This window comes from Vombatus ursinus, unplaced genomic scaffold, assembly GCF_900497805.2.
Source record: "Vombatus ursinus unplaced genomic scaffold, bare-nosed wombat genome assembly UNPS02014773.1, whole genome shotgun sequence".
Taxonomy (NCBI): Eukaryota; Metazoa; Chordata; class Mammalia; order Diprotodontia; family Vombatidae; genus Vombatus; species Vombatus ursinus.
In genome coordinates this window covers 36,993,828-37,011,485 of record NW_020954551.1, presented here as the reverse complement: position 1 = coordinate 37,011,485, position 17,658 = coordinate 36,993,828, and the positions used below count along the sequence as shown (strand labels likewise).

Here is a 17,658-nt window from a genome sequence, read left to right as displayed (position 1 = left end):
TTGCAGGAGACGTTGCTGTGAAGATATTAAAGGTCATTGATCCAACCCCAGAACAGTTGCAGGCTTTCAGGAACGAAGTGGCCGTCTTAAGGTGAGCAGAGAAGTTCTGTTGTCTCATTTCAGAGACCCTTCTGCCAAGTGTGCGGGATTCGTTCTGTGAAAACGTTCCACAGGTTAATTGTCTTAGTGAGTACACAGTGCTTCCTTATGGTAGTTCAAACTTAGAGGGGACCTCTGAGGTCAGTTAATGCACACATTAATATCTGGCCATGTCATTAGTCTGCTGAGACACCCTTCTGGCCCTCTTCCCCCATACTGCCCCTCCTCTCACAGTTACTTAGGCCATCCCCTCACTTTCACCCTCACCCCCGCCCTACCCTGCTGTGATCTGCACAGTCCAACAGGAGCAGAAATGAATGCTTCTCCATCCCTCCAGTGGACTCAAAACTCTTTGGGGGTAAGGACTGTGTTGTTTTTCTCCCTGTATCCCTTGTAGTAAATGTTAGAATGTCTGATATCTCATTTTACACATCAAGAATGAGGAGCCCAGAGAACTGCACTGATTTGCCCAAGGTCAGAGAGGTCATTAAGTAGAGAGATGATTCTTAGGTTGAAGTTTTCTGATTAGACTACAATTCCTCGACCACTTTGATACCATGGCTTTGAATTCCCTAAAGTCTGTTAATGAGTTCCTTTGTTTTGATGTTACTTCATAAGGATAATGGAAATTTTTTTCTCTTTATATTTTTCTTCAGAAAAACCAGGCATGTTAACATTCTGTTGTTCATGGGCTATATGACTAAAGATAACCTGGCAATTGTGACACAGTGGTGTGAGGGGAGCAGTCTTTATAAGCACCTCCATGTCCAGGAGACCAAATTTCAGATGTTCCAGCTTATCGACATTGCCCGGCAGACAGCACAAGGAATGGAGTAAGTACTTTAAGAGACTAAAGATTGATTTATTCAGAATATTCCTGGTTTTGAAAAGACATTTAATATGTGTTAATGTTTAGAATTTACTTATGTGTTACATGTAATATGTACAAATAAAATATGTATCTAAGGACTTTGTGTGAATAGATTGAAAACCAGCCTCAAGGTTAAAATAAATTACAGCAAATGAAACCTCTTCAGAGGTAACACCCCCGTCATTGATGTGTTTTCCAACCCTCTCACCCACTCCCACTGCCTTATTCTAACTCTGGCTGTCACAAAGACTCCAGCAAACCACACCCTCTCTGAGGGTGCTTTTGGAAAGCCCAGTGCTACCATGTCATCGTATTGAGGAAGGCTGCTCAGGTTTTCTTTGGCCCCTGTGTTCAGTAATGATAAAAACTCTTATTTCTGTAGCTCATCCTTAGAGTGTGCTCTCCTCATGACAGTCCAGTGGGCAGCAGGATAAATACTGTCCTGACTTTAAAGATTGCTCAGAAGGGCTGAGGGACTTGCCCAGTGTCTCATAGACTTTAGAGCCTGGATTCAATCCTGATTCCAAGCTGAGGCTTTCAGCCTGCAATATCTCTCCCCTTCCTGGCTCAGTGAAGAAGGTCTGCTGGACCCCAAGAGCAGGTTTAGTTGTGCTTTGGTCACAATTGACTGTAATGATAATTTTGTTTAGAAAGATCAAAAACTTTGGGCATTTCTAAGGTATGGAAATATACATACAGAAACTGTTATCAACCAAAAAAAGGCAGAGAAGCTCCAAGCTGGAGGAGAGAAATCCATTAGGGTTGTTTTTAGAACCGACCAAGTGTTTGTTGAGGCAAAACATTGGCTCCCCAGAGGAAAACAGACACATAATGTCTCTGTGACATTGGCCTTAGACATTGACCCTCCTTGGGCTTCAGTTTTCTCATTCTTAAAATAAGGGGGTTGGATTAATTGACCTTTGAGACCTCTTGAAGTTCTAGATCTGTGATCATCCTAGGATTATGGCATGATCTTCTGTCGTGAAGCTGGATTAAACTCTGCTTTCTTATTGCTTGTTTTTATTTTGGAAGAACTGTAGCGGTGAGACTTTGGGTTTGTGATTCTTTTTGATGTCCAGTATATAATAAAGAATTTCCTGACCAAGTAGACAGAAATATCTGTTGTCTCTGGGCATTGTGGTGAACCTCTCAGGTCCTTTGGCACTCCAGTTGTCTTTCCCTGCCTGGCCTAAAGTTTCAGTGACCTCACTTTGCTGACCAATTCTTTACCCTAGAACTGTACTCTCACACTATTTGATGAAAGATGGGAAGGTCATGGACCCCGTGTGAATTCGTTTGGTGATTGAAGTTTCAGAAAGACCTCTTTGGGGCAGCTAGGTGGCACCGTGGATAGAGCACTGGCCCTGAAATCAGGAGGACCTGGGTTCAAATCCAGCCTCAGACCAAACACTTGACACTTACTAGCTGTGTGACCCTGGGCAAGTCACTTAACCCCAATTGCCTAAAAAATAAAAAGAAACACCTCCTTGTAAAGTCATTTCAATGATAAAACAAACTGTTTCCTTATTTGCACTTTGGAGCTTTTGCTTTCTATGATAATCTGGAAATGCCACCTGATTCTTCGCTACATGTAGGATGAACATATTTTTACAAGCTTTTTTTTTTCTTTTACAGTTATTTACATGCAAAGAACATCATCCACAGAGACATGAAATCAAATAGTATCCTTTAATTATGTACTTTAATGTGATTAATATGGAAGGTTCCATGATTAAGAAGATCCAAGTATACTTTGTCACTTCTCCATGGAGCTAGAAGAAGTCTTCATACAACTGAGGAATGACTACACAGTAGGAGGCTGGACATTTGTCTCCCTAGTTCTTCCTGTACAGTTGCCATAGAATTTTTGTACAAAACATCAGTTTCTTATTATAGTCACTTTTAATTTCTTAAATAGGTATTTTTAGTGAGATCTTGTTTTTAAATCATCTACATTTCACAATGTACAGTCCCAGAGAACCATCACTTATTAAAAAAAAAATAACAAACCACTAATACATCCAAAAAGTCCTGTATCTTCCACATTCATAGTCCCCTACCTCCATAAAGAATCAGGTGATGCCTTCTCATCTCTTTGTGGCTAACCTTGATCATTTCATTCTTTTCAGTTTAGTGGACATTTATTAAGGGCTGTCTGTGTACAGATCACTTTGCTAGGCACTAGAGAAGATGGAAAGATCACAGTCTCTGTTTTCATGGAGCCTAAAATCTCATAGGTAGAGACAACACAGAGATTATAACCATCTGAAATATGAAGTGCACTGGGCTCTGTTTTTATCTATCTTATTTAAGGCCAAAGAGGGGAAGAGCTTCACTGATTTACCCAGGGTCAGAGAGGTCATTGAGTAGATAGATGATTCTTAGGTTGAAGTTTTCTGATTAGACTACAATTCCTCGACCACTTTCATCTCTTGACTGGAGGGATCAGAGAAGACTTCTTGGAGAAAATAGCATTTAATCTGAGTTTTAAACAGTGGAAGAATATTCCAAAGAACAGGACGGCATGTGCAACAGTACGGTGCTGTCAGGATGGGTAACCATCCATTTTGGTTGGAGCATAGGAGTCATGCGGAATAAGATTTTTGTACAAATAAAAATAAAATTATATAATAGAGCAAATAATAAGAACGTACTTGAGGGAAAAAGTTGGAGGCACTTGGGGAACACATTGGAAGGAAAGGCTCAGAGCTATGCAAATTCTTCTCCTCCAAGAAGACCTGAAGAGCTTCCAAGGAATTGCTTCTGCTCCCATAAAAAGCCAGGCCTAAAATAGGCCTGTCCAATAGAAATCCAATGGGAGAAATGTAATAAAGATACCATTTGAACATAAGATACAGTAGGTCCTAAATAGTTCAGGCAATTTTTAACTGTTACATTTTCTGTTTTTAAAAGAAAGACATAAATGATCACCACCACCACCCCTCCCCCCCCCAAGAAAAAATTAGAAATAGCAACTTCCACAATACAGCTTAGGGTCAGTGTACATTCAGTCTAGTTTGCTGTTCCTTTCATTTTACAATGGAAATTGATTTTTTAGAACATAGTTGCCATGCCCAAGCCTTGGATTTTATTTAACTCCATCTATGATCTCTGATAACAGTAGGGTTCTGAGGAGACTCTTATATCATCTCTCTCTTTTAGAACATAAACAGTTCCTCTTTGTGTAATCCCTTCTTGTCACTTACTCATGTTTATGTTTTATATTTCTCGACTCCTGTGTTTCTGGTCTTTCATGAAGGAATGCTTAGAGGTCCTCTGTTTTGTTTTTTCCCCTGTAAGATTATACTCAGTTTTCCTGGGTAAGTTATTCCAGGTTGTAAGCCTATATCCTATGACTTGTGATAAAATAATGAAGTTTCAGAGAAACTCAGGAAGACCTGTATGGACTGATGCAGAGAGAAATGAGTAGAAGAGGAGACCAACACTGATAACCCCTGATTTTGACAAGTGATATTCTGCTAAGATACAGAATAAGATATGTTTTTGGATAGAGCTAATATGGGATTATTTTTATTTATTTATTGCTTGCCTATGCTTTTTTGTTAGAGGGACTTTACTTTTTGCCTGGTGGAGGGTGGGGGAGGTGGAATTGGTGGGGAAATCCTTGATAATTGGGGAAAAAATTTAAATTATGTACCCACTTCTTGAGGGTATCTTTGAACATGAGAAAGGAATAGGTACATTTTTTCTCTTTTTTAGATGTTTTTATGGAACTCATAAGTATTTTTTTTAAAAGTTTTATTGATGTCTTTTGTTTTTATATCACAATAATTTCTGAATCTATTACCACTCCACTTTACCTAATGAGTCTTTTCTTTGTTTAAAAAGAGCTCGGCATAATCAGTTGACACATTGATCATGCTTGATAGCATATGTAACGCTCCTCACCTCTGGACGTCTCCAGCCCCATCTCCAGTATTTTTTTATTGGACTATGGGCTATTAAGAGTATAAAGGTTTTAAAGAATGTTTAATACTTTGACCTTTTTACATTTTTTCATACTTTGTGAGGCACATTTTCATAAACTAGTCTGCAGTAGTTCTCATTCCCACAGTTAGAGCAGTGCCCAAGCTCAAATAGAAATGAGGCCACTAATCTGGACATAAGGATCCCTGAAGGCCTTATCTTGATGGTTTTAAATTGTAATGTTATCTGTATTGTATTTTTATAAAGAATTTCCCAATTACATTTGTACCTGGGAGGGTTTGACATATCTGGTGTACAGACTACTGTTTGCTTTTTTTAAAACACTTGATTTGGTAGAGCAAAATGCAGCCTTAAGGACTTTCTTCCAATTATATGTATCCTGTGAATATGTTAAGTTCATATGAGATTCCTTGATAGAAGTAACTACAGAAAGTCTTGTTCATCAGTTCTCTGATTATCAATATGAATGAAGGCATAAAATAGACATTCCCTAAAGGTGTTTGCCACTGCCATGGAAAGAGTCCATTTGGTATTTGGCAGATTAGATCCTTCAGGTCACTCCTTTTGGCAGATGACTTATGAATTACATTATCAAGCCCTCGGAAACTAAAGAGCCTCTTAATTGAGATCCATACCTATTCAAAATAGTTTGGCCTAAAAATTCACCCAGGAAAAGCCAAGTGGACGAAGAATTCATCCCTTTGAGACTATAATCCGAATTTGACTAGACAGCTTATCGAGCTGACCCATCTCATCCATCTCATACAGTAGAGATAATGGCCATTATGCTGGTACCAAAAGTGGATGGAGGGGATGGGAGTATTGCATCTGGGAAATCATACAATGTTCAGAGTGACCTCACACTGTTCTCTGAAATCTATCAAATAGAAATAAATACCACTCTTCTGCCATGCCTATGAATCATGGCATACCATCATCTCCTAAGAATCAAGAGAGTAGAGGATCCAGAGGGCAGGGGAAAGACACATGAAGAAGCCATGGGTCACTCTTGTAACAATAAGGCTACGAAGAGCAAGCAGGCTGGCTAATAAATTTCCTGGCTTACGCATGGTATGACTTGGAGGTGCTAATTGGATCACCTATGAAGGAAGTTTTTCAGGGTATGAACCTTGTAGGGCAAGGGGGATGTCATAAGATGGAAGGAGAAGCAGAGGTGGGAAGGGAGGATGTCCAGGGTGTGTTGAAGAACTTTTCAAAACTCATGTAGAAGAAAATAGTTTTTACAATGTCATAGGTAAAGTCCTTCTCTAATATAGTTTTCTGTAGAAGGTGACTTAAAAAAAAAATCCCCACACTGTGACCAACCTGGTAATGAGCTTCTTTAAATTTGGTTAGACACTATCACTGAGGCCCATAATAATCTGTCCTCCCTCCACCCACATCACTTTTGAGAACCCCAGATCAACTTAAATATTTCAGCTTCAGCATTAGTTGTAGAAAAATATGTATACAAATTGTGTGTTTAGGACCACAAAGTGGTGCAGTGGAGAGGGCTAGGCCAGGAGTCAGGAAGATTCCTCCTGAGTTCAAATCTGGCCTCAGAAATTTACTAGCTGTGTGATCCTGGGTAAGTCACTTGACCCTGTTTGCCTCAGTTTCCTCATTTGTAAAATGAGCTGGAGAAGGAAATGGCAAACCACTCCAGTATCCTTGCCACGAAAATGCCCAAAAGGGTCACGAAGAGTCAGACACAACTGAGAAACAGCTGGACAACAAATGTGTGCTTAATACGACTTATTTATATATATGATACAAACAAAATGAGACAACAGACAAACTAGCTTTTAAAAATAGGAAAATCATAAGTGACAAAGAAATACGAGTTAAACCTAATTTGCTTGGCTCTAGAGAAGAAAATCAGGGTCAATTAGTAGAGATTTAATTTAGTGTAAAGAACAACAGAATGGGCTCCTCAGTAAGGTAGTGAATTCCTTATCACTGAAAGTATTCAAGAAGTCTGAATTACTTGTTGGAGAGATCATGGTGGGGGATCTGCACTGGGCAGATGGCTACACTCTGTGGTCCAGTTCAAGTTCTGTGATTTTTTGAAAATAGGTTCCTTAACACATTTTTAGATATATTTCTTCATGAAGGTCTGACAGTGAAAATAGGTGACTTTGGTTTGGCAACAGTAAAATCTAGATGGAGTGGATCTCAACAAGTGGAACAGCCAACAGGTTCCGTTCTCTGGATGGTAAGGAAATAATCTCCATTGAAATTTAGCTTTCTTACTCATTTGATCAGATAGGAGCACCTAGCCCTGCTTCAATTACTGTATAGTCCAACTCAGCCTGATAAATGTCATAGTTTAAGGCACATAATAAACTAAGCACTTTATATGAGAAATAAAACTTCGGCTTTTTTAGTTCTAATTTTTTTTTGTTTTTGCTTCTAAACAATCTCACAAATAACACCTTATTTCTCTTCATTCTGTACATACTTTTATTCCTTTTAAGTATATAAACTGAGGCACAGAGAGGCGGTGATTTGCCTAGTCACCCATAACAGCTTGAACATATAGCTTCTGTTGCTCATTTAGTAGGCTACACTTGAAGGAGAGAGAGGCAGGCAGTCCATTTAGAGGTTATTGACAGCTTGTTTTTTCACTGTTAAAATCTGTTTAGTGGGTTCAACTCTACTATAGTTTTTATCAATCTTGGATGATATCTTTTAAGATGCTGAAGAACAAGGCCAAAACTCTAGTTTCTCAATCTGGTTGTGAGTGGAATGGGTCAACTTCTGTTGGGTAAAGCTGTCTTCCTTGGGGGCTCTTGGAAGAGGCACATCATCAATTCATTTACCAAGAACTTATCTAGTACCTGACTATGTCCAAGTTCAGCAAATTCAAAATTGTGAACTCCAGGCATCCCTTCCCACAGCTTCCCTATTAAGCTTTCTATACATGCAACTATTCTCCCAAGTATGACTCAGTCATTTTCAGATTAGACTTCATTCTCTTCCTCTGTGCCTCAATTTTATTATTCTCCCCGCTCCCCCCCAAAGACAGCTACTATTTGTAAGGGAGGTCTAGAAAAGTCTGCCTTCAGCCTCCTCTCATAATTAATGGGAGCTAAATATATTTCCTGGGTATTAGAAAGCAAAATTGGCTTCTAACGTAATCTAGTTCCTCAGCCCTCCCCAGATAACATTAATGGAAAGTGATTAATTCTTTCAGGCTCCGGAAGTTATCCGCATGCAGGACAATAATCCATTCAGCTTTCAATCAGATGTCTATTCCTATGGCATTGTGCTGTATGAACTGATGACAGGGGAGCTACCATATTCACACATCAACAACCGAGATCAGGTGAATACAGCTACCAATAGTAAAGTCCATTCAACAGTTGACTTGATGGGGGCCCATATTTAATGAAATGAAAGGTTAACTTGGTGCCATAACACCTTCCTATCTCTTATCTATCATGTAGATTATATTTATGGTTGGTCGAGGGTATGCATCTCCAGATCTCAGTAAGCTATACAAGAATTGCCCCAAAGCCATGAAGAGGCTTGTAGCAGACTGTGTGAAGAAAGTTAAGGAAGAAAGACCTCTTTTTCCACAGGTATGAACTGCTCAGAGGCTTGACTACCATTTCGGTGTATGTCTGTTAAGCCTGGTGTAGGGCCCAAGGGTGGACTCCCAGAAGATGGGAGGTGAGAAAGGACTTCCCTAGACCTCCCCATTAGCCAGCCATTCTGAGTTGATAGAGATTCTCTGGTCTCACCCCTCCTCAGGCTGAAGAGGGGGTGTATTCTGGATCCTTATGTCATTTTGAACACAATTTTGAATGAAGTTGTCTGAAATCTGTTCCTCTTGCTGCCTCTTTTCAGATATTGTCTTCCATTGAGTTACTACAACACTCTTTACCGAAAATCAACCGCAGTGCTTCCGAACCCTCTCTGCACCGTGCAGCCCACACAGAGGATATAAACTCATGCACACTGACATCCACGAGACTCCCGGTTTTCTAGGCACATTCTTGCACCATTGTCCCCAACAGGAAAGTCCCCAAAGTTCTGCTTTTCTTACCTTAATGGATGAGATGAATTTTTTTTTCTTCAGAAAAAGCTGCTACAGATTTCTACAATTCAAGTACTACAGGGACATCACTCCATGTTGCCTTTTTCTACTATTTGTTTGCTCAATGAGATGTTTTCCACTCATTTTGTGTCATGTCATAATGGTGTCATTTTACCAATAACTAACAGACAAGATGCAATACAAGCCAGAGTTTTAAAAATAGATGCCCTTGAGCCTTATTTTCCTCTACAGAGGCGGCTGTGTTTATTTGGCAATGTTTTCTCTTGATCATTTTTGTTGGATCAATTAGTATTTTTATAGTAAGAATGGCTAAATTCTTTGTGAGGGGATCCTGAAGAGGATATTTCCGGACAAAGACGGCAGTCCAACTCCAGAGAAAAGGGGATAATGAATTCTGAATACAAGTTCCTACAATGAGTGTTAATCATGCCAAGGAATTTTAATTTTTTTAAAACATGGCAAGTTACCAGATAGTTTTGCACATAGAAAACAATCATGCGAAGGAATAAACTGATCTCCATAGTACTGCTCTCAAATGGAGGCCATACATACAGCCTTGCTGCAATTACTGACCTAAGGAGTGATACCCTGGTACGTAACAGACTTCTTTCTTGCACCCAATGAGATATCCAGTTGTGCAATGACTGTCTTTTAAATGAGGAATTGCTATGCTCCACTCTCAACAAGCAGAGTGACCTACCAATTTGAAGCTGTCTTCCAGGAGATGCACTATATGAGGTATGAGTTTAAAAAGATTGATTTTTCATTTGTATCTGGCCCAGAAAAAAAAATCCGTTTGTCATGTCGCTTTACAGTCATACCTCGTATAACAAGGAAACTGAATATATACAGTTTTTCTTGATGGTTTGGGTTTTTGTTTTTATTGCTCCTGAGAAAATGAATTTATTGTAAGCCATGGTTCTAGTGATTTATCTTATTTTAATAAAATAAGTTAAATTTAGGTTTTAATGGCCTCCCTTTTCATTTATCATGGGAAGATTGTGGTATTTTAGAACATAAGCTTAGAAGTGTGTTTTGGCCAGTTTCTAAGACTGTAAACATAAGTGGAATCAGTAAAACTCAAGTATAAAATAGTTGTCCTTCTAGCATGAGGACTTGGGCCAATGCATGGCTGGGGGTGAGGGGTGGGCTGGGGAAAGGCGTGGTCTACTGGGTAGAAAACTAGGTCCTCTTCACTTCATTTGTGTGACCTTGGGCAAGCTACTTAATCTCTGGTCCTTCCTTCCTTATGCACAAAATGAAGATGATGATTGGACTAGATAAGGTTCCTTCCAGCTTTAGGTCTGTATTATTGGTGAAGAAAACTCTTGAGGAAGCTTCGGGAAAGAGCTTTCAGACCCTTAATAATTTCATCCCTTAGATGTAAAACAATGCTACTCTGATTCATAGGTTTAAAAATATCCTGGTGTGTAGAAAATGAAAATGTATATAGCCTGCCTAAGTATATATGTGGAGGAAGAATGTTTAATTGAAATTATAACTAATAAATTAACATTTAATTTAATAATTTAATAAATTAACATTAGCAGACATTTCTACCTGGTAGGAACTCTTTGGTGCAAAAGTTTTCTTTTTTCTTAAACTTTCTTAAAGTTTTCTTTCTTTAAATGTTGAACTTTGGACTGTTTTTGATGTACTTCATATAAGAACAGATGATCTGAGCAGCAGTGCTAAACTTGGCCTTAGGAGAATACCTGTCTTAGAGTTCCAGTTATCAGGTATTATCAAATATATAAAAAAAAAATTACTGCTGGGTAAAAAACTTGAGAAGTGGGATTTGTTACTACTTATTATGAACATTTACAGCCTTTCTAAACTGGGATGCTAATTCTCTAATTCAGTACGAATTTAAATAGCAATGTTATCAAAACTTAACTTGGATAGATCTCTTTCTACACTTGTTCATGAGTTACTTCTCAGCTTAACTCACAAAGGGAAGTGAGGTATGGGTGCTTATTTGACTTTTAGTATCCCTACTATGTAGCCCCTTTACAACACATCTTTATTTCCAAAATGGAATCCTTGTGGCCATTTTGAGCTAAACCAGCTGCTGGCATCACGGAAGTGATGCTAGCATCACTGGCTGACTCTTTAATCAGGTTAGTGCAGTGATATTCAAATAAATATTACTCTGAAAAAAGCTTAGATGGACTGACCATACCTGAGAAATTGAAACAGCTTTAATAGGCAAACTCAAATTAAGTTTTACACTGCAGGTATACTTTATTTTCTATGATATGTGTGCCTGAAAAGGTGTAAAATCAGATTTTTGAAATTCGGATCATTTAAAATGCCTGCTGGCACAAGGGGGGAGGATACAAAGAATCTGCTTCATTGTTTCTTTACTTTGTAAATCTGGATGTTCATATATTGGGTTTTCCTTATGGGTATGTACGCCATGTGGGCTAACCTAGGAAGGGCAAAAGAATGCAGCAAGCAGAAAAGGCACCTTCTGCTGCCAGTCACTGTCTCTGACTGGATGGCCCTTTGTTTTTTCCCCCACCAGGCAGGGACCATGTGCATGGATACTGGCTGGATTCTCTCAAGGATCTGCCATTTTGTCAGTGTGGGTGCCTCCTCTGCCAGTGAAGGTCACAAGCCTGTGACTTAGTAGATAATCTTCAAGGGATGCTGAGGCCAACCCGCTGATGAACCTCTTCAACCTTAGCTAGTCTGGTCCTCAGCTGACAGCCATACAGAGGCATAAAAGTAACTGGAGAATTAATTAACCAGGAAAATGGAGATTACATATACTTCTGTTAATTTTTTATTTTATAGCCTTCAATGTTTTCATTGCTGTAATAATGGAGACTGGATCAGACAAAGGTTGAACACAACCTCACTTAATCCAAGTGACGCATCAACTACTGTTGCAGTAAATGTAAAACTGCAGCACACCCTCTCTAAATACACAGGCCTGGTCCGGCAGAGAGCCTGGGGGATGGGATGGCGAGGGGGTGGGCTGGGGAGGGGGCTTCAGTTCACTCTCAAGGATTTGAGGCAGACTCTTCCACTCCTGAAAGGTGCATGAAAAGGTCACCGAGTTCAGTTACATCATCTTCCTCAGCAGCTGGGATGTGCCGGCTTTCTCTGTCCTCAATAAAATCCCAAAGCCGGACAGAATTGAAGAACTGCAAAACACACAGCCAAGAAGCCAAACCATTCCAGCTCTTGTCAGTGAAATAACCATGAAATGCAGCCCCTAATAACTACAAAGAGCATTCAAGCCTAGCTTTTAAAAAGGAAAGAAAACAAGACACATTCTCCCAAAAAACGACTTTTCTGTTGACTCGGTTGATCTCTTTGGATGCTGGCTTCCCAGATGGGTCCAGATGCACAGAGATCCTAAACGGTGGGTCAAGGTGTATTTTTAAAAGCCTGGCATACCGATCTGGCCCTCAAGAAGGGAAAACAGCCACTTGCCACCCTCCCTGCTCCTTACCCTCACAGTGCCTTCTGAACTGAGCTGCTTCCGAGGTTTCTCAGGTTCAGCTCTTGTCCCATCTGGGTAAGCATGGAGATAAAGGCATTTTCCTCCAAAGGGGCAGGTCCCTTTGCCTTGTTCAAAGTATTTACAGGCTTTTTTCCTTGAGAGGAGAAAGAAAGCAAAAAAAAGTGGTCTTTATTCTCTGGCCTGGTCTCTGTCTTAGAAAGAGGATGGGAAGGAGATAATCTAACCTTTAGGGCTAAGGCTCTGGTCTGTGATTCAAAGACAAGATCCAGACAGCCTGTCAAATAAACTCAGTAGATCAAAGGTCTGTAGACAGATTTCAGGAAGTTCATTCAGTTGGATGGGGAAAAAAATTACATATTTTCACTAAAAATCTAAAATGGAAATTTATCTTTCAATTATGAATTCAAAACAAAACAAACCATCATTCTCATTATAGCTGTCTATAATATGTAAGAATCCTCAGGGATCTGTGACACGAAAATGATGAGGAAGCCCATGCTGGCTACAACCTTCCCTCTCCAACCAACAAGCCTGAGAGTAACCTGAGAGTTACTGTGATATCCTCATACTACCTCAATACGAGGCAGTTTCCATCCCTGACACTAAGGAGTCTCTGACCTACAAGCCAGCTCCTCAGTTCTTCCTGGAAGCTCTTACATGCAAGTACTAGGTAACATCTACCACAATCAAAAATTTTTATTTTTCTTTTGCAGAACTTAGGGCTGGAAGAGACACTGTACATTGTCCAGCTCAGAGGTTTGGTCAGACATGGGGCAGCTGCAGACTGCAATGTGTGATAAAACTACATACTACAAGTACACCCCATGCAGCTGTAGGGATCTGGTTTCCATCTGAATTTGACTCCAGAGACCAAGATGATGTCTTCTTTAAAGTATTTTATAATCAGAGAAGAGGAATCTGGGGCCCAGTGAGGAGCAGGAGCTTGTACGATCACATAGTACGTCAGCAGCAGAAATGGGACTAGAATCCCCAGTGTGATGCTGCCTCTAGGCCTATGAGTTTCCCATGTTAGACATGGGGGTGCCGTAGCAGCAGCTACATTACTTCTTATTCTGATAGCAACCCCTCAGTGCATTATCCCATAGGCATTCACAAAACTTTGAAGTCAGTCTATTTTAGTTGCTGCAGAATTAGAAAAGTCAATTATTAGGAAATCAAGGAAGTCCTTTCTGAGCATACACATGTGTAAAAATACCCTTCACCTTCCTCTGGAAATCATAACCCATTCTCAAATATTAGGGAAACTGAGACCAGTGAGAGCTAGATAGTTATGAATCCAACAAGCTCGGAGAGATGAAACCGATAAACACTGTGAATCTTGTTTACGGGTATACCTTTGCTAAAGCCCAATTCTAGATTCCAAGATCAACTGGATTTAAGGCAGTTAAAAAGATGAGAGGGACAAAGTAATTGCTGTATGTAAAGATCAGGCTTCGAAGGACAGAGCCACGAAGTGCATAGAAGTGCTTGCCATTAGAAGAAGAGACTTTAGGTTCACTGGAGGATACCTGATACATGGTCTAGGATACCATGATCTACCCAGAACAGACCAACCTATAAGGGGCTCACACCAAGGAGGAACAAGAAGCTCTCTTTAACGTTCTCTCGGCCAAGATCCCTCGGTTCGTGTGTCTCCTGCCAGGTGAGCCGCCTCCTTGTCAGACGTGCCAGGGCTGCTTGGGGCAGTGCTCCCGAGCTGCAGCAGAGTTGAGGGGGTCGGGCCTGCCTGGGCTCTGGCTCGGAGCCCTTCATTTGGGATAGCTTTACAGGTCCTCCTGGCATGCAGCCCCTTCACCACTTACCCCATTCCCTGCTTGAAGGCTTCGATCAGTTCATTTTTCTTATTCTGGTCTTCAACCCAGTACACACTCGGAATGACAAATTCAGATATTACCCGGCATTCCGGACAGGACCTGTAACAAGCATCAACAAAGTCGGGGTAAATGAGCAGCCCCATGCAGTAACCGGATTGGTATTTGGGGTTACTTTACTCACTCCCAGCAGCCAAACCAGAATATATTACTGCAGCAAGAACCAGGGGAAAATCCCTTGGTGACAGTGATAAAGACACATGAATTCCATCATACAACCTCAATTCAGAGTTTACACAACACTGCCAGGATGTACAATGAACAAGATGTGTTTACCCTACCCTCCAGGTATGCTTACCATCTAGCAGGAGAGGCAAGATCCCAAAACACAGTACAAATAAACTCTGATAAACCTTGATGATTCCACGGCAAAGCCCCCTATCAAAAACATCTCCCTTTATTGCCTCCATTAGTGCCTAAACTCAAAGACCAGGCAAAATCCCCAAAGTGGAATATGCCTCAGGTCTAGCCTCCTCCTTCCACAGGATTCCTGACAAATGGCTGTCGAGCTTCCACTCGACCATCTCTAAGTAACAAGCACTCACTCTGCCTCGTGAGATAGCCCATTCACCCTCTGCCAAGGAAGGGAGAGCTACACCTGCTTCCATGTTGGCCCCTGTTCACAGGGATCAGAGAAGTGGAGTTGAAAGGGCCCTTCCAAACCCCCCCCAAGTCTCACTCCTCCTTTCACAGATGAGGACAGCTGCTGGAGCTGCTTCCTCTCCAGCATGGCAACCCTTCAGTTACATCCTCCCCTCCCCGAGTGTCTTCTCCTTTGGACTGAAACCTCCTTACTGCCTTCAATAATCCACCATTAGTCAATCCACCCCCCTTGGATCATAAAGTCTTTATGAGGCTTTCTGTAGTCTTCTCTTAAAAATGCAAATACTCCTGAGAAAGGGAGTCTCTCAGAGCCATTACTGTGATATTATTACTAGTTCATTTTCCTCACAGCAGTCCTATGAGACAGGTAAGCAAGGACTGCTACTTCCACTATACAGATGAGGAAAATGAACTTCGGAAAGAGGGTAAATTTGACTTGCCCAGTCCCACAGCTATTAAAGTCAGAGCCACTACTGAACCTGGCTAGGGATTCTGTCTCTTTCCATTACATCAAACTGCCTGTCTCTCACTTGTTCTTTCAACTACCTGAGAAAAAAAACTATGGAATACAAAGTAGGTAGGAACCAAGGGGATAGGGAGAAAAAAATTCTTGGAAAAAGGAAGGAAGCACAACCCTAAAAATAAAACATTTTTAGGCAAGGACTCCCAAAATATGTATACTTATTTACTGTAACTGTACACCTCAGTTTCCTCATCTGTACAATGGGGATGGATAACAGCATTCACCTTGCAGGGTTATTGTGAGAATCCAACGAAGTAATAATTGTAGAGCACTTAACACACGCCTGGCACTATATGTTAGCTGTTGTTATTATATTAACTAGTGTGCTGTTATATTTTGTATATTATAAAATTTACACAAAATACAATAACAGCTTGCACTTTATCTAGAGTTCTAGGGTTTGCAAAGTGCTATTGCTTTATAAATTATTATTTTATCCTCACAACAACCCTGTCAAGAAGGCAGTATTATTATCCCTACTTTACAGATGAGGAAACTAAGGCAGCCAGACCAAATGGCTTGTCCATGGTCACATAGCTAGTAATCATCTGAGGCAGGATTTGAGCTCACATCCACCTCACTGCAGGCCTAGTGCTCTCTCCCCAATTGAGGCAGCCACCTGGCTGCAGGGACACTTACCTGCCTGTGCGCTGATACTTACTTGATGATGGGATTCTCAAACTGCTTGGCGCACCTCCACTGTCGGATGCAGGACAGGCAGTACGTGTGGTTGCAGTTGGAGAGGATCCCAAACCTCCTCTCCGAGGCTGATGGTTTCTCATAGACCACCTCCATGCAGATGTTACATACTTTCTCCTGACTTGCCTGGAAAGCAAAAGCTTTCTCCATATCGTGTTCAAAGGTTGCCATGCAGAGCTGTATTGCCAACAAGGGAAGAGATGAGTTTTTTGAATCCTCTGCAGCGAGGAGATGAAGACAACATAAACTGAGTCCATGCCAGACTACAGGGCTGAACTTCAGCAGGGGGCAGGGATGATGAGTTCCTGACACCCATGGCCCCCTAGCCAGCTGCTGACCAGGGGACAGAGCTCTGGTCCCCGGCTCCTCTGGCTGCGGTCTTTCCAGTATACTAAGGCTATTGCCAGGAGGGTTGAAGAATCATCAGTTTGAACTGTGAGGGGGCAGAACCTCTGACCAGGCTCAGACCCAAAAGGCAGCCCAGGGCTCTTCTCGGTGCCTACCTCCTCCTATTCCTCAGAGCAACCCCAACACACAGACACACAGACAGACAGACAGACAGAAAGATCCCTTACATTATTAGAGAGGGCTACAAAGTTTCACAAGACTCAAGATTCTCATGTTCCAAAGTCACTTCAGCATTGTCTCGACTACCTTCCTCCCATTATCTACACAGATTGGCAGCAGCACCTTGAGCCCTTCTCCCTAAGCCCTGCCCAGCTGCCCCCCCCCCCCCCCCACCCCCCCCCCCGCTAGACCCACAGACATGGGCTTGGCTGCATTACAGAGGTGAGTCAAAACAGATTTGAAAAAATGGACATCACTTTGCCCACGTCCTAGAGCTCACATGTAATTTTAAGGCAAATGCTCGTTCCTAGAACAGGTTCACATCACTGCTCTCCTGTTTCACACACTATCCTAAAGCACAGGAACACAGGCATCGCTGAATCCCGTAGCGTCTTGGTCAGGCACGGGGAAAGTTGACAACTTTATATTACTTTATGCAGTATGAATTGCCTTTAAAAAACATCTAAAAAGAGCACAAGGGATTTTGTTCTTTACCTTCTCGTGCGTCTTTCTTTGCTCTGAGTCAAAAGGATGCAGGACGTGTAACCTACAGATCTCACAAACATCCCCATGGAGATAGACACAAGCATCTCCAAAGCGGCACTCGCCAGCGGCCGCGTAGGGGCACAGCTGCTGCTCGTTGCCGTCTGAGCTGCCGGCTTCCAGACCATCCAGGCCACTCCGGATGGCATCTAAGTAGGAATGAGGCTTCATGTCCACGCTATCGTTTGAGTCACTGCAACCTTCCAGGTCGCTCACAGCACAGGGCCTGGTCTTTTCTTCAGTTAAGCCACACAGATCTTAACACACAAAAACACACCAAGGCATACGCATATAAACAGAGCAGAAAATAGCCCGAGAATCTGAAGGACGCCCTTAGGAACCCTTTCCCTGAAGTCAATGTCACTGCTGAGCTAA

At 41.5% G+C, this 17,658-nt stretch overlaps 2 protein-coding genes across 4 annotated transcripts in view; one reads left to right on the top strand and one right to left on the bottom strand.

The window, feature by feature from the left end:
• The window catches only part of RAF1 (Raf-1 proto-oncogene, serine/threonine kinase), a 69,950-nt gene extending 60,107 nt beyond the window's left edge, over positions 1–9,843 (top strand). For 2 of the 3 annotated variants that reach the window (XM_027863772.1, XM_027863773.1), the window contains 7 exons: positions 7–91; positions 756–932; positions 2,606–2,652; positions 7,015–7,133; positions 8,115–8,246; positions 8,368–8,502; positions 8,771–9,843. In XM_027863772.1, the coding sequence (XP_027719573.1) occupies positions 7–91; positions 756–932; positions 2,606–2,652; positions 7,015–7,133; positions 8,115–8,246; positions 8,368–8,502; positions 8,771–8,911 (836 nt within the window). In that variant the 3' untranslated portion in view covers positions 8,912–9,843. The remainder of the gene's footprint in view (positions 1–6; positions 92–755; positions 933–2,605; positions 2,653–7,014; positions 7,134–8,114; positions 8,247–8,367; positions 8,503–8,770) is intronic. The other variant, XM_027863771.1, reaches the window with a different exon arrangement.
• Positions 9,844–11,200: 1,357 nt separating this feature from the next.
• Positions 11,201–17,658, bottom strand: part of MKRN2 (makorin ring finger protein 2) — a 29,473-nt gene continuing 23,015 nt past the window's right edge. The window contains exons 5-9 of the mRNA XM_027863774.1: positions 17,236–17,540; positions 16,136–16,350; positions 14,280–14,390; positions 12,445–12,589; positions 11,201–12,133 (exon numbers count right to left, since the gene is read on the bottom strand). Coding sequence (XP_027719575.1) covers positions 11,990–12,133; positions 12,445–12,589; positions 14,280–14,390; positions 16,136–16,350; positions 17,236–17,540 — 920 coding nt within the window. The 3' untranslated portion in view covers positions 11,201–11,989. The remainder of the gene's footprint in view (positions 12,134–12,444; positions 12,590–14,279; positions 14,391–16,135; positions 16,351–17,235; positions 17,541–17,658) is intronic.